Source organism: Gigantopelta aegis, chromosome 1 (assembly GCF_016097555.1).
Source record: "Gigantopelta aegis isolate Gae_Host chromosome 1, Gae_host_genome, whole genome shotgun sequence".
NCBI classification, from domain to species: Eukaryota; Metazoa; Mollusca; class Gastropoda; order Neomphalida; family Peltospiridae; genus Gigantopelta; species Gigantopelta aegis.
The window spans coordinates 37,596,885-37,612,154 of record NC_054699.1 but is presented as its reverse complement, the minus strand read 5'-3'; the positions used below and the strand labels follow the sequence as shown (position 1 = coordinate 37,612,154).

General features: G+C 41.9%; 1 protein-coding gene across 1 annotated transcript in view; it reads left to right on the top strand.

Moving 5' to 3' along the window:
- The window catches only part of LOC121379438, a 28,007-nt gene extending 14,254 nt beyond the window's left edge, over window positions 1-13,753 (top strand). Inside the window, exons 8-13 of the mRNA XM_041508114.1 lie at window positions 476-574; window positions 1,460-1,555; window positions 5,083-5,186; window positions 10,272-10,326; window positions 12,317-12,385; window positions 13,725-13,753. Of these exons, the coding sequence (XP_041364048.1) occupies window positions 476-574; window positions 1,460-1,555; window positions 5,083-5,186; window positions 10,272-10,326; window positions 12,317-12,385; window positions 13,725-13,753 (452 nt within the window). The remainder of the gene's footprint in view (window positions 1-475; window positions 575-1,459; window positions 1,556-5,082; window positions 5,187-10,271; window positions 10,327-12,316; window positions 12,386-13,724) is intronic.
- Window positions 13,754-15,270: the final 1,517 nt, after the last annotated feature.

Here is a 15,270-nt window from a genome sequence, read left to right as displayed (position 1 = left end):
GGAAAACCTGTATTATTAACATCTGGATAAAGTTATAATAGAGTGAAACACGACTGTGATACTGACACGGGAAAACCTGTATTACTAACATCTGGATAAAGTTATAATAGAGTGAAACACGGCTATGTGATACTGACACGGGAAAACCTGTATTACTAACATCTGGATAAAGTTATAATAGAGTGAAACACGACGATATGATACTGACACAGGAAAATGCCCTTAAACATATACTACAGCTTCACTACATAATCGTTGTTTCCGAAGAGGTACATGCGTTTTTAAAATTATGGCAAATACATTTTGTGGCATTAGAAACACTAAGATGAAAAGAAACACTTCGGATGTATGGAAATAGATAACATCTAAGAAATGTCTGATTTCAATTATCAAAAACGGCTCCTGTAGTGAAAAATGCATGGAAGTATTTAAAAACTAGAGTGTGTCACTTTAGTGCCAGTTTTGTTGCTTTCAGGGCCCGTGGTCGTGTCTCTCACTGGGTGTAGGATGCCCAAATACAGCATCTTTGGCGAGACAGTCACGATTGCAGCCAAAATGGAGGCTCATGGTAAACGTAAGTAGAGCAAGTAGGCAGTTGTTAAACAAGCAAGTGCAAGCTTATTGGTGCAGCGTCCGTTACGCTTCAAAGGAAGGAAGGCAAATGTTTTATCTAACGACGCATTGAACACATTTAAATACGGTTATATGGCGTCGGACATATGGTTAAGGACCACACAGATATTGAGAGAGGAAATTCTGTCGTCACTTCATGGGCTAATCTTTCCGATTAGCAGCAAGGGATCTTTTATATTCACCATCCCACAGACAGGATAGTACATACCACGGCCTTTGTTACACAAGTTGTGGAGCACTCTTCAAGGGCGTCGGGATCGGGGGTTGGGGAGTACACAGTGGTCAAAAGCGATACAGTTCAGAAACGTATACATTGCCCCACACACGAATTAATATATAGTTGGTGCCCCGTACCCAGTCGCTGGCATTTCCTGACGCCTACGGTGATTGTACCAGATCCCACCAAGATGCTGCTGCTGCTAACGATGTTTATAATGATGATGGTAATAGTAATGATTAAAATGATGGCGATAATAGTCGTGATTACGATGGGGGTGAAATTGGTAATGATGATGATGACAATTATGATGATCATAAAATAATAATGGTGATGACAATGATGACGATGATAATAATTACAACAACGGTAATGATGATGATGATGTTGATGATGACGATAAAGATAATGGAGATAACAATTATAACAACAGTGATAATGATGACGATGATGATGTTGGTGATAATGATGACAATAGTGATAATGGTGATGATGATAATTATAACAACAGTGGTGATAATATGACGATGATAGTGTTGATATTGATTATAATTATGATGATGATGGTGACGACGACTGTGCTGATGAATTAAACATATTGCGTTCCAGCATCCAAGATCCACGTCAGCGAGATCACGTACACCATGCTGGCTCACAGTGTCGAGTTCCAGATGGAAGAGAGAGTCAACAGAAACATCATGGTCAGTGACCTATAGTGCCTTATACCTCACTGACCCATTGTGTCTTATACCTCATTGACCCATTGTGCCTTATACCTCACTGACCCATTGTGCCTTGTACCTCACTGACCCATTGTGCCTTATACCTCACTGACCCATTGTGCCTCATACCTCACTGACCCATTGTGCCTCATACCTCACTGACCCATTGTGCCTCATACCTCACTGACCCATTGTGCCTCATACCTCACTGACTCATTGTGTCTCATACCTCACTGACCCATTGTGTTTCATACCTCACTGGCCCATTGTGTCTCATAACTCACTGACCCATTGTGTTTCATACCTCACTGACCCATTGTGTCTCATACCTCACTGACCCATTGTGTCTCATACCTCACTGACCCATTGTGTTTCATACCTCACTGACCCATTGTGTCTCATACCTCACTGACCCATTGTGCCTCATACCTCAGTGACTTGTTGTGCCTCATACCTCACTGACCCATTGTGTCTCATACCTCACTGACCCATTGTGTCTCATACCTCACTGAACCATTGTGCCTCATACCTCACTGACTCATTGTGTCTCATACCTCACTGACCCATTGTGTTTCATACCTCACTGGCCCATTGTGTCTCATAACTCACTGACCCATTGTGTCTCATACCTCACTGACCCATTGTGTCTCATACCTCACTGACCCATGACCCATTGTGTCTCATACCTCACTGACCCATTGTGTCTCATACCTCACTGACCCATTGTGCCTCATACCTCAGTGACTTGTTGTGCCTCATACCTCACTGACCCATTGTGTCTCATACCTCACTGACCCATTGTGTCTCATACCTCACTGAACCATTTTGTCTCATACCTCACTAACCCATTGTGTCTCATACTTCACTGACCCATTGTGTTTCATACCTCACTGACCCATTGTGTCTCATATCTCACTGACCCATTGTGTCTCATACCTCAGTGACCCATTGTGTCTCATACCTCACTGATCCATTGTGTCTCATACCTCACTAACACATTGTGCCTCATACTTCAGTGACTTGTTGTGCCTCATACCTCACTGAACCATTGTGTTTCATACCTCACTGACCAACTGTGTCTCATACCTCACTAACCCATTGTACCTCATACCTCAGTGACTTGTTGTGCCTCATAACTCACTGACGCACTATCTCCCATAACTCACTGACCCATTGTCATAACTAAGTGACCCACTGTACCTCATACCTCACTGATATATTATCTCTCATAACTCACTAACCTATTGTCTCGCATACCTCAGTAACTCATTGTGCCTCATACCTCAGTGACCCATCGTGTCTCATACCCAAGTGACCCATTGTATCTGCTTTGTTTTGTTTAACAAGACAACTAGAGCCCATTGTCTGTCATACCTCAGTAACCCATTGTGCCTGATACCTCAGTGACCCATTGTCTGTTATACCTCAGTGCCCCAATGTCTGTCATAAGTGACCCATTGTCTCTTTACCACAGTAACCCATTGTCTGTCATACCTCAGTAACCCATTGTGCTCCATACCCCAGTGTCTCTGTTTTGTTGTTTTGTTTAACAACACTACTAGAGCCCATTGTCTCTGATACCTCAATGATCCAATGTATCCCACATCACTGTCTCTGATACCTCAGTGATCCATTGTATTTGATACCTCAGTAACCCACTATGCCTCATACCTGAGTGACACGTTGTCTGTCATAAGTGACCCACTATGCCTCATACCTGAGTGACACGTTGTCTGTCATAAGTGACCCACTGTGCCTGATGCCTCAGTGACCCATTGTCTGTCATACCTCAGTGACCCAATACCTATCATATCCCAGTAACCCATTATCTGTCATATCTCAGTGACCCATTATCCGTCATACCTCAGTAACCCATTGTCTGATATTTATGTTACCCATTGTCTGTCATATCTTAGTTACCCATTGTGTGTCAGACCTCAGTGACCCATTGTCCGTCATACCTCAGTAACCCATTGTCTGATATTTATGTTACCAATTGCCTGTCATATCTTAGTTACCCATTGTCTGTCATACTTCACTGACCTATTGTTATACCTCAGTGACCCATTGTCATACTTCACTGACCCATTGTTGTACCTCATTGTCTGTCATACCTCAATGACCCACTGCAGGGGACAGTATTTCAAAATCTTAGGTAACCGGAAGTCAGTTCATGTGAGTTTTACTTAGGTAACCGATTGTTCGGTTACGTGAATATAGTTCTCGTAACCTATAAGTTAGGCCTGCCTTATCCTAAAACACTTGAACTACGGTTCTGTGCTACCTTGGTGATTCGAATGTATTTAAAAACAAACTGATATATGGTACTTTAAATTTTGGAATGTAATAGTTCACCACGTAACCGATTAGCAGTTCTCGTGATTTTAAAGTTGCGTAACCGACACGCGAACAGAACAACGGTTCTCGTGAAATATTGTGCCCTGCACTGTTTGTCATACATCAATGACCCATTGTGCCTCATACCTCAGTGACACATTGTCTGTCAAACCTCAGTGACACATTGTCTGTCATATCTCAGTGACCCACTGTCTGTCATACCTCAGTGACCTATTGTCTGCCATACACCAGCGACCCAATATCTGTCATACCTCAGTGACCCATTTTCTAATATTTATGTTACCCATTGTCTGTCATACCTTAGTGACCCATTGTGTGTCATACCTCAGTGACCTATTGTCTGCCATACCCCAGCGACCCAATATCTGTCATAGCTCAATGACCCATTTATGTCATAGCTCAATGACCCATTTATGTTATATCTTAGTGACCCATTGTATGTCATAACTATGTGACCTATTGTTTGTCATCTTTGAATTTTATACAGACTTTACTACTCTAGTAGTGAATTACATTTTGTCTCATATACCATGCGTTCCCTTATTTCTTTCCATCAGTATAGTTTTACATCATGTACCACAGACCCGTAGGAACAATATCTGGACGGGGAGGGGGGGGGGGGTGTGTGTGTGTGTGTGGGGGGGGAGTCTCTAGTAAGGGGAACAAAACATACTTCTATCATCTTTTTTTTAAAATATGGCATAGGGGCGGGATTTAGCTCAGTTGCTTGAACACTCGCTTAAGGTGCTTGCGTTGCAGGATCGAACAACCTCGGTGGATCCATTCAACTTATTAGGTTTTTTCTCATTACACCACAACTGGTCATAGACCGTGGGATGTGCTTTTCTGTCTGTTGGAAAGTGCATATAAAAGAGCCATTGCTACTAATGGAAAAATGTAGCGGGTTTCCTCTGATGACTATGAGTAATATTACCAAATGTTTGACATCCAATAGCCGATGATGAATTACATGTGATCAATGTGCTCTAATGGTGTCGTTAAATAAAACAAACGTTTTTTAAAATATGTCATTCGACAAAATATGTACAGTTTCGTCCTCAAGTGGGGAGAGTGGTACAGGCGCCCCAGACCCCAGTTTCTATGGACATGGACATGTTCTAAGCGAATAAACAATTTGAATGTATATTTCAGCAAGAACTCGACTTGATGCTGACACTGAGAGGACGATCGCGAACATTCTGGCTCGACTCAGCAGACGGAGGCAGAATGTCCTCAAACGACTCGTCAAACTGAGGGTAGGGTGGTTAGATAATTAACTTAGCTAACTGTGGCTCTCTGTCCAGCGTGGAGGGTAGGGTGGTTAGATCACTCACTTAGCTAACTGTGGCTCTCTGTCCAGCGTGGAGGGTAGGGTGGTTAGATCACTCACTTAGCTTACTGTGGCCCTCTGTCCAGCGTGGAGGGTAGGGTGGTTAGATCACTCACTTAGCTTACTGTGGCCCTCTGTCCAGCGTGGAGGGTAGGGTGGTTAGATCACTCACTTAGCTTACTGTGGCCCTCTGTCCAGCGTGGAGGGTAGGGTGGTTAGATCACTCACTTAGCTAACTGTGGCTCTCTGTCCAGCGTGGAGGGTAGGGTGGTTAGATCACTCACTTAGCTTACTGTGGCCCTCTGTCCAGCGTGGAGGGTAGGGTGGTTAGATCACTCACTTAGCTTACTGTGGCCCTCTGTCCAGCGTGGAGGGTAGGGTGGTTAGATCACTCACTTAGCTTACTGTGGCCCTCTGTCCAGCGTGGAGGGTAGGGTGGTTAGATCACTCACTTAGCTAACTGTGGCTCTCTGTCCAACGAGGAGGGTAGGGTGGTTAGATCACTCACTTAACTAATTGTGGCTCTCTGTCCAGCGAGGAGGGTAGGGTGGTTAGATCACTCACTTAGCTTACTGTGGCCCTCTGTCCAGCGAGGAGTGTAGGGTGGTTAGATCACTCACTTAGCTAACTGTGGCTCTCTGTCCAACGAGGAGGGTAGGGTGGTTAGATCACTCACTTAACTAATTGTGGCTCTCTGTCCAGCGAGGAGGGTAGGGTGGTTAGATCACTGACTTAGCTAACTGTGGCGAGGAAGGTAGGGTGGTTAGACCACTCACTTAGCTAACTGTGACTCTCTGTCCAGCGAGGAGGGTAGGGTCGTTAGATCATTCACTTAGCTAACTGTGACTCTCTGTCCAGCGAGGAGGGTAGGGTGGTTAGATCACTCACTTAGCTAACTGTGGCTATCTGTCCAGCGAGGAGGGTAGGGTGGTTAGATCACTCACTTAGCTAACTGTGGCTCTCTGTCCAGCGTGGAGGGTAGGGTGGTTAGATCACTCACTTAGCTAACTGTGGCTCTCTGTCCAGCGTGGAGGGTAGGGTGGTTAGATCACTCACTTAGCTAACTGTGGCTCTCTGTCCAGCGAGGAGGGTAGGGTGGTTAGATCACTCACTTAGCTAACTGTGGCTCTCTGTCCAGCGTGGAGAGTAGGGTGGTTAGATCACTCACTTAGCTAACTGTGGCGAGGAGGGTAGGGTGGTTAAATCACTCACTTAACTAACTGTGGCTCTCTGTCCAGCGAGGAGGGTAGGGTGGTTAGATCACTCACTTAGCTAACTGTGGCTCTCTGTCTAGCGTGGAGGGTATGGTGGTTAGATCACTCACTTAACTAACTGTGGCTCCCTGTCCAGAGAGGAGGGGAGGGTGGTTAGATCACTCACTTAGCTAACTGTGGCGAGGAGTGTAGGGTGGTTAGATCACTCACTTAACTAACTGTGGCTCTCTGTCCAGCGTGGAGGGTATGGTAGTTAGATCACTCACTTAGCTAACTGTGGCTCTCTGTCCAGCGTGGAGAGTAGGGTGGTTAGATCACTCACTTAGCTAACTGTGGCGAGGAGGGTAGGGTGGTTAAATCACTCACTTAACTAACTGTGGCTCTCTGTCCAGCGAGGAGGGTAGGGTGGTTAGATCACTCACTTAGCTAACTGTGGCTCTCTGTCTAGCGTGGAGGGTATGGTGGTTAGATCACTCACTTAACTAACTGTGGCTCCCTGTCCAGAGAGGAGGGGAGGGTGGTTAGATCACTCACTTAGCTAACTGTGGCGAGGAGTGTAGGGTGGTTAGATCACTCACTTAACTAACTGTGGCTCTCTGTCCAGCGTGGAGGGTATGGTAGTTAGATCACTCACTTAGCTAACTGTGGCTCTCTGTCCAGCGTGGAGGGTAGGGTGGTTAGATCACTCACGTAACTAACTGGCTCTCTGTCCATCGTGGAGGTAGGGTGGTTAAATCACTCACTTAGCTAAGTGTGGCTCTTTGTCCAGCGTGGAGGGTAGGGTGGTTAGATCACTCACTTAACTAACTGTGGCTCTCTGTCCAGCGTGGAGGGTAGGGTGGTTAGATCACTCACTTAGCTAACTCTGGCTCTCTGTCCAGAGAGGAGGGGAGGGTGGTTAGATCACTCACTTAGCTAACTGTGGCGAGGAGTGTAGGGTGGTTAGATCACTCACTTAACTAACTGTGGCTCTCTATCCATCGTGGAGGTATGGTGGTTAGATCACTCAGTTAGCTAACTGTGGCTCTCTGTCCAGCGTGAAGAGTAGGGTGGTTAGATCACTCACTTAGCTAACTGTGGCTCTTTGTCCCGCGTGGAGGGTAGGTAGTTAGATCACTCACTTAACTAACTGTGGCTCTCTGTCCAGCATGGAGCATAGGGTGGTTAGATCACTCACTTAGCTAACTGTGGCTCTCTGTCCAGCGAGGATTGTTAAATCACTCACTTAGCTAACTGTGGCTCTCTGTCCAGCGTGGAGGGTATGGTGGTTAGATCACTCTCTTAGCTAACTGTGGCTCTCTGTCCAGCGAGGATGGTAGGGTGGTTAAATCACTCACTTAGCTAACTGTGGCTCTCTGTCCAGCGTGGAGGGTAGGGTGGTTAAATCACTCACTTAGCTAACTGTGGCTCTCTGTCCAGCGTGGAGGGTATGGTGGTTAGATCACTCTCTTAGCTAACTGTGGCTCTCTGTCCAGCGAGGATGGTAGGGTGGTTAGATCACTCACTTAGCTAACTGTGGCTCTCTGTCCAGCGTGGAGGGTATGGTGGTTAGATCACTCACTTAGCTAACTGTGGCTCTCTGTCCAGCGTGGAGGGTAGGGTGGTTAGATCACTCACTTAGCTAACTGTGGCTCTCTGTCCAGCGAGGATGGTTAAATCACTCACTTAGCTAACTGTGGCTCTCTGTCCATCGTGGAGGTAGGGTGTTTAAATCACTCACTTAGCTAACTGTGGCTCTTTGTCCAGCGTGGAGGGTAGGGTGGTTAGATCACTCACTTAACTAACTGTGGCTCTCTGTCCAGAGGAGGGGAGGGTGGTTAGATCACTCACTTAACTAACTGTGGCTCTCTGTCCAGCGTGGAGGGTAGGGTGGTTAGATCACTCACTTAGCTAACTGTGGCTCTCTGTCCAGAGAGGAGGGTATGGTGGTTAGATCACTCATTTAACTAACTGTAGCTCTCTGTCCAGAGAGGAGGGGAGTGTGGTTAGATCACTCACTTAGCTAACTGTGGCTCTCTGTCCAGCGTGAAGAGTAGGGTGGTTAGATCACTCACTTAGCTAACTGTGGCTCTTTGTCCCGCGTGGAAGGTAGGTAGTTAGATCACTCACTTAGCTAACTGTGGCTCTCTGTCCAGCATGGAGCGTAGGGTGGTTAGATCACTCACTTAGCTAACTGTGGCTCTCTGTCCAGCGAGGATGGTTAAATCACTCACTTAGCTAACTGTGGCTCTCTGTCCAGCGAGGAGGGTAGGGTGGTTAGATCACTCACATAAATAACTGTGGCTCTTTGTCCAGCGTGGATGGTAGGGTGGTTAAATCACTCACTTAGCTAAATGTAGGCCACTATCCAATAATAATCACCCGTTCACTAACGAGGGTAAGGTCAGGCCCGTAGGACGGATTTTCAAAGTGTGTGTGTGTGTGTGGGGGGGGGGGGGGGCTTTTTATGGTTGTTCTATCGTCAGGTTTCCGTATTACATTATAAGATATTTTAAAGTCCCGAAATAAAAACTGGCGAAAAGGGGGGGGGGGGGCTGAGCCTCCTAGCCCCCTCCCCCCCCCCCCCGGCTCCTACGGGCCTGAAGGTAGTTAGATAATTCATTTAACTTGATTTGACGAACGGTGGGTCACTGTCAACTGTTCGATGACGAGCGTAAGGTGGTTAGATAATGTATTTGGCTTTATTAGGAAAGGAAGGAAGGAAATGTTTTATTTGACGACGCACTCAACACATTTTATTTATGGTAAAACAAACACATAAAAACTACGACTCACTAACTACTGTCAATCAACTGTTCACTTTGCAGTAAATAACCATGTATTAAAGAGGACACCAAAAACCCACAGTTTAAAATGTGTTTAGGAAAAAAGGTCTGATAAAAAAGACAGAAAATAAAAACACGGATCTTCTAACCAGGAAACAGTATTTAATATGTAATTCTAATCTATGAGTGGGATTGAATACAGGCAACCCCTGCAGTTGCCTACGACAATCGGCACTTCTCTACGGCACTTCTCTACGGCACTTCTCTATGGCACTTGTTTTTGCCGTGCTCTATATTCGATCCCCGCATGATTTTTTTTTGCTACAGACATTTTCTTAACTGCAGTGCTATTCTAAATAGAAATATGTATTTAACATGCATTTTTAGTGTAGTGTAATAGATACGCAATGGATGGCTAACATACGTACTTTATATTGGTCGTGTAAGGATTCTCCAGGCAAACACGGGTTAAAGCTTTGACACTATTAAATGAATGATGTAAAAGTCAATGATCCATACAAAGGGAGCCAGATCAGGATAGGATACAGACACCAATATTGCGAACAGTAGAATGTAGTCAATATGAACTTTAATACTGGACACCCGAGGACAGCCACAAGATACCAGTGCATCGTGCGAGAACAGTCGATTGCATAGCAACCGACAAGGGGCGAGATGTAGTCCAGTGGTAAAGCGCTCGCTTGATGCGCGGTCGTTTGGGATCGATTCCCGTCGATGGCCTCATTGGGCTATTTCTTGTTGCAGCCAGTGCACCATAACTTGTATATCAAACGCTGTGGTATGTGCTGTCCTGTCTGTGGGATGATGCATATAAAAGATCCTTCTCTCTAAGAATGTATGTCAGAATTACCAAATGTTTAACATGCAATAACAGATTATTATTAAATCAATGTGCTCTTATGATGTCGTTTAAACAAAATAAACAAGCAACAGATGAAATTTGTAATCTTTGTCATGTCACGATTATGTAGTGTCACCATTATTGTTGCGATGTTTTGTTTTCTCTTGCAGGTAAAGATGAATAGCGCCCGGATGCCTTCAACTGCCCCAAGTTCAGCCAGCAAACGTTTCGCTAATGTTCGCGAACTATTTCAATGGTTCCCGACGTGGCAATTTGGTTTACTACGAATGTCATAAACCGGTCCAGCGGACGTTTTTCTGCTCGGTCTGGATGAACTTTAATATAGTGTGAAGAAGGCTTACGACACATCTTGAAATAGTAAAGAGTTACAGGCGCAAGGAATTGTTTCCCCGACCCCCACTCCCACCCCCGCGTATGCGCTTGAGTTATTATCATCGTCATTGTTTTTTAAACACGTTAGGTAACCCATTTATTTACAGAAACAATTTACAGATTCAATTTCCTTTAAAATAATTACTTGATCATCAAATTAATCGAATCTCGATGAATAAGTAAAAATCGCATATGTACAGATAAAAAATAGCTTATCATACTTGTGTATGATATACAAATTAAATTAATATATCAGGATAATTTAAAGAATAATATTTGTAGTTGGAAGATATCCGTGAATGGTTCCAAGATGTCACCGTAGCTCCAATAGTTCAGGAACCTTTCTCTTATGTCACATATATATATAATGTGTGGCTGTTCAACTGCAGTCTATTTTTGTCATTGTCATTATTGTTATTGTTGTTATTGTTATTATTACAGTTGATATATTTAAGTTTTTAATTTAGCTTGATATTATAGACACTGGTATGTACAATATATATAAATATGTTAGACGCGTATTCCCATCTAACAATATGCACTATATATAAATATGGTACACGCGTATACCCATTTAACAGTTGGTACTATATATAACTATGTTACACGCGTATACCCATTTAACAGTTGGTACTATATATAACTATGGTACACGCATATACCCATTTAACAGTATGTACTGACAGAATATATCACCGTTGTGAGGTATAGATAAGGCAATTCCAACCCGAAGGACAAAATGTTTTTTTGTGAGGGCCGAGGTTTATAATATATATATATATATATATATATATATAGATATAGATATATATATGTGTGTGTGTGTGTCTATCTATCTATCTATCTATTGAGAGAGAGAGAGAGAGAGAGAGAGAGAGAGAGAGAGAGAGAGAGAGAGAGAGAGAGAGAGAGAGAGATGGGGTAATCGTAATCGATTACGTTTTCATGTAATCGCAATCATAATCGATAAACAATGTTTGAAAATGCCAGGTAATCGCAATCGTGATCGATTACAATGCTAATGTAATCGTAATCAGCGATTACTTTCATAATTACTCATAATTTACCAAACCCCTTAGGTGTGTTTAGCATGAACTATAGCACTGGTCAACCAGTGTAGATCATGGTTCTGATATTCCATTGTCTTCTACTCTAACAGTAGAACTGTCCGTATTGCATTTTATAAGAAGCAAATAATAAATTATGTTTTACTTAGAAGTTAGCTCAATGTGCGTTTAAATATTTTAGAATTTTGAAAGTTTCAAGTGTCTCGTGTCCTTTTTGACTGGATGCTGTAATTTCTAATCCTTTGCATATATTCGTATATTTATTTTCTGTGATTTATGTACAGCGTATGACACAATAATAAAACAACTTTTCTTCTTCTGCTACTACTATCATTTGCCTTAGAAACAGGGAATCAATATGACTGGATTATCAAATGAATGAAACCCATGGGGATGAAGCCACACACTCGCATAATGCCATCTATCTTGTTTACTTTTGCTATAAAAGCACCTGAATGAACACAGTGTTCTAGCTGGTAATAAACCGAAGGGCGTTAGCTTGGCCCTGTCCCAGGTTTGTGCCACCCTGCTGATTGTTGCCATCATTTCCCTGAGTATCGTCGACCTGCCATAATTCTTTGCTCCACAAAAAAAAAAAAAATATATATATTGTTTTTTTTTAAAATAATTTAAAATCTTGGTTTCCTCTCAAAGTGTGTACAGTGTTATCACTGGTCTGAATTCTCGACTAGGAAACGCTTGACAATACATCATTTAGTCACAGGTGTGACAAGATTTTTTGTTTTTTTTGTTAGTTGTTACGATTGCAGACGGGCAGGCGGTGTCGGCACGGGAAGTAGAAAATCCTATTTTGGGTAGTACTGGTAAGCCGAATAATAAATGTCCCGGGAAGTAGAAGAGTCTAATTGATTTGCATGTTCTTCATTGTTGTATGGGCCGTCTTTTTGTTAACAACGAAATGAGGAAGCGTATTCGCATAGGATTAGTAGCTACAGTTGTTTTTGTTTGCTTGTTGTTTGTTTGTTATTATTTATGTGGGGTTTTTTTAGGATTACATTCATGGTATCATTTGTGCTTGTGCGTGTTTTATTTTATAATGTTGTTATTTCATTTAAAATTCTCATATTAGGTTCTACTAATACGAGCTTATTTTGTTCTATATCTGTCATGGGACAATTGTTCGAACACCCGCTGGATAAAGAGGCAACCTTATACAGTATTACGAGGAGGATAAAGATGAAGAGGCTGAATACATGACATGTATATCATGAACAATCTACCGTGTGGTGTCGTTTGTCATTGGATCATTTAGGTGGTGTACTTTAAATTAAAGTACTGTGATACAGTATCAGCAATCTTGTTGTCGTTATTGGAATTCTGTGAATTTATGGCATACTAGTATACTTGTAATTGCCACGCTATCACTGTTATACCGAAAATTGTTGTCGTAGCACCATTTTACAGGTTGCGACATAAATTACTTTTGTCGAAAAAATGCAATGAAAAAGTATATATAAATTACATAGAGATAGAAAATGGAATTGATAAACATAGAAACATCAGTCACTTGTGATTAGCGCGCTTATGTCCAGTTATTGAAGCCAGTTTGGCATTGTGAACTACTTGGCGTATATCATGCAATTCTATATGTAGACGGTTTGTTTTAGAAAAAGTATTGGTTTACCGTTAAAACTTAGCAGTTGGTTTCAAAATGATTGTTTTAGGTGATGCTAAACATATAAAGTTGTCATTTCTTTGTTTTTGCAGTCATTTTGAAATTTTGGGTTCATGCATTTTTCTTTTCATAAAAAGCCCTGTATTTGAAGTAAAAATTATTGTTGGGGGGGGGGGGGAGGGAGGGGGGAAATATATCGAAAGAAATGTTTTATTTAACGACGCACTCAACACATTCTATTTACGGTTATATGGCGTCAGACATATGGTTAAGGACCACACAGATTGAGAGAGGAAACCCGCTGTCGCCACTTCATGGACCAAAATATATCAAACATAAAATATTGGCATTTCTTACTCTTGGCGGCTATTTGTATTGTCACCTTGGATCTAAAAGAATGATACAATATCTCAGTTAGCAAGAGACCGTTATAAATTAATTCCATGGCCCATAAACTTAAATCACTAACACAAAAAGCTCGTCCTGGTTGATGTAAAAAGCGATAAATTGCGATTTTCTTGTTCTAGCTTCTACAGTGGCGGCCATCTTGGATTAAAATGATGTTGTAATGCCTCCATAAGCTGTGAATGGTTCAAAATTAATTTCTGGTAAATGTTGACAAGTGCATTTCAGTTTGTATGATTAAAATTATTTTGAAATCCAGATATATACATCTGTCAAACAAGCATAGTTACGTTTGGTGCCCTCGGATGATACCAATTGGTCAAATTTTGGGTCTAGGCTATTGCATTAATTATTTTATTTTAGATTATTTATTTATTATTATTGTTTTATTTATTATTAATACTCACAATGTAATCAGCCATTTGAATTCGCAGTATTAATATTTGTACTGTGGTACAGTATCAGCTCGTCGTCACTTTTTGACTGCATACACCAACAAACGTGTAATGGGGCAATTAACTAGTGCCAGGAAGTAGATATTCGTAATTGGTAAATACCTAGCGTTAACATGTATGGGTTTTGAAGTTGAATTCTCAATAAGTAAACATTTATAACACGGATTACCAAACATCATGTTGTTATTTTCCAAACTAAAACCCCCACCACTGTTAATGATGCACAGTTACTATTTTCCGTTAGTATTGTACTATTATTATACAGTCTGTATATATTATATATAAACAAAAACAAAAAAAGAAAAAGAAAAGAAACTTAAAAAATTAACATTTATTTATATATTTATTTATTTGTTGATTGTTTTGCTACTATAATAATGAAATGTTTAGAACTTTTGGATCAGACCTCGAAGTCACATTGTATATATATATATGATTTTGGGTGCATTTTGGACAACTTTCACAGTCTGTGGCCTCCACGAGTCCGAAATATTGGACGAGAGTACTCGAGGGTCAAACCCGACCCGGACCCGAGTACCCGACACTTACTAGACCTTACTAGATGATAATGAGACTAAGGAATAAAGTAAAATAGCATTATGCATCTTAATTCTGGCTGAACATGAATGCCAGATCATGACAGAGTATTGTATTGTATACGTTCAGTATCGTGACGGACGGGCAGATTAAAAAAGAGAAACTACGACATGATCATATAGGTCTCATTATTGTGTAACTTGTATTGCTGATTAGTTACTGCTGGAATATACGTCCTACATTGTCTCACGTGTACGGGCACTCGAGTCTTGTGAACGTTGCCAAGTACTCGAGTTCTCGTGGAGACCCTAGTTCACACCCAATCTTAATTAAAATTAGCTCCACTATTACATGTGGATCTAACAGCAGCCCATTGAATCTCATGTCCAGTTGTCCTTTCATTCGACCAATCAAAACTTTACTTGCAAATCATGCCAGTGATTTAAAAAGAATTTGAAAAGATTCGGGATTATGCCGAGGATATACGAAATGATTCGGGTGAATTACGAAGTATGCCGGAAACTAATTTCAATATAAAATTTTATATACAATTCGTTTCAAGACGAAAAAAAACCCGTGATGGTATAGCCACAAAATCTGTTTATACTAGTATACAATACTGCACTTTCCCCCCGTTTTTTTAATGTTGAAATAGACCAACAAGTTCGCCCGATAT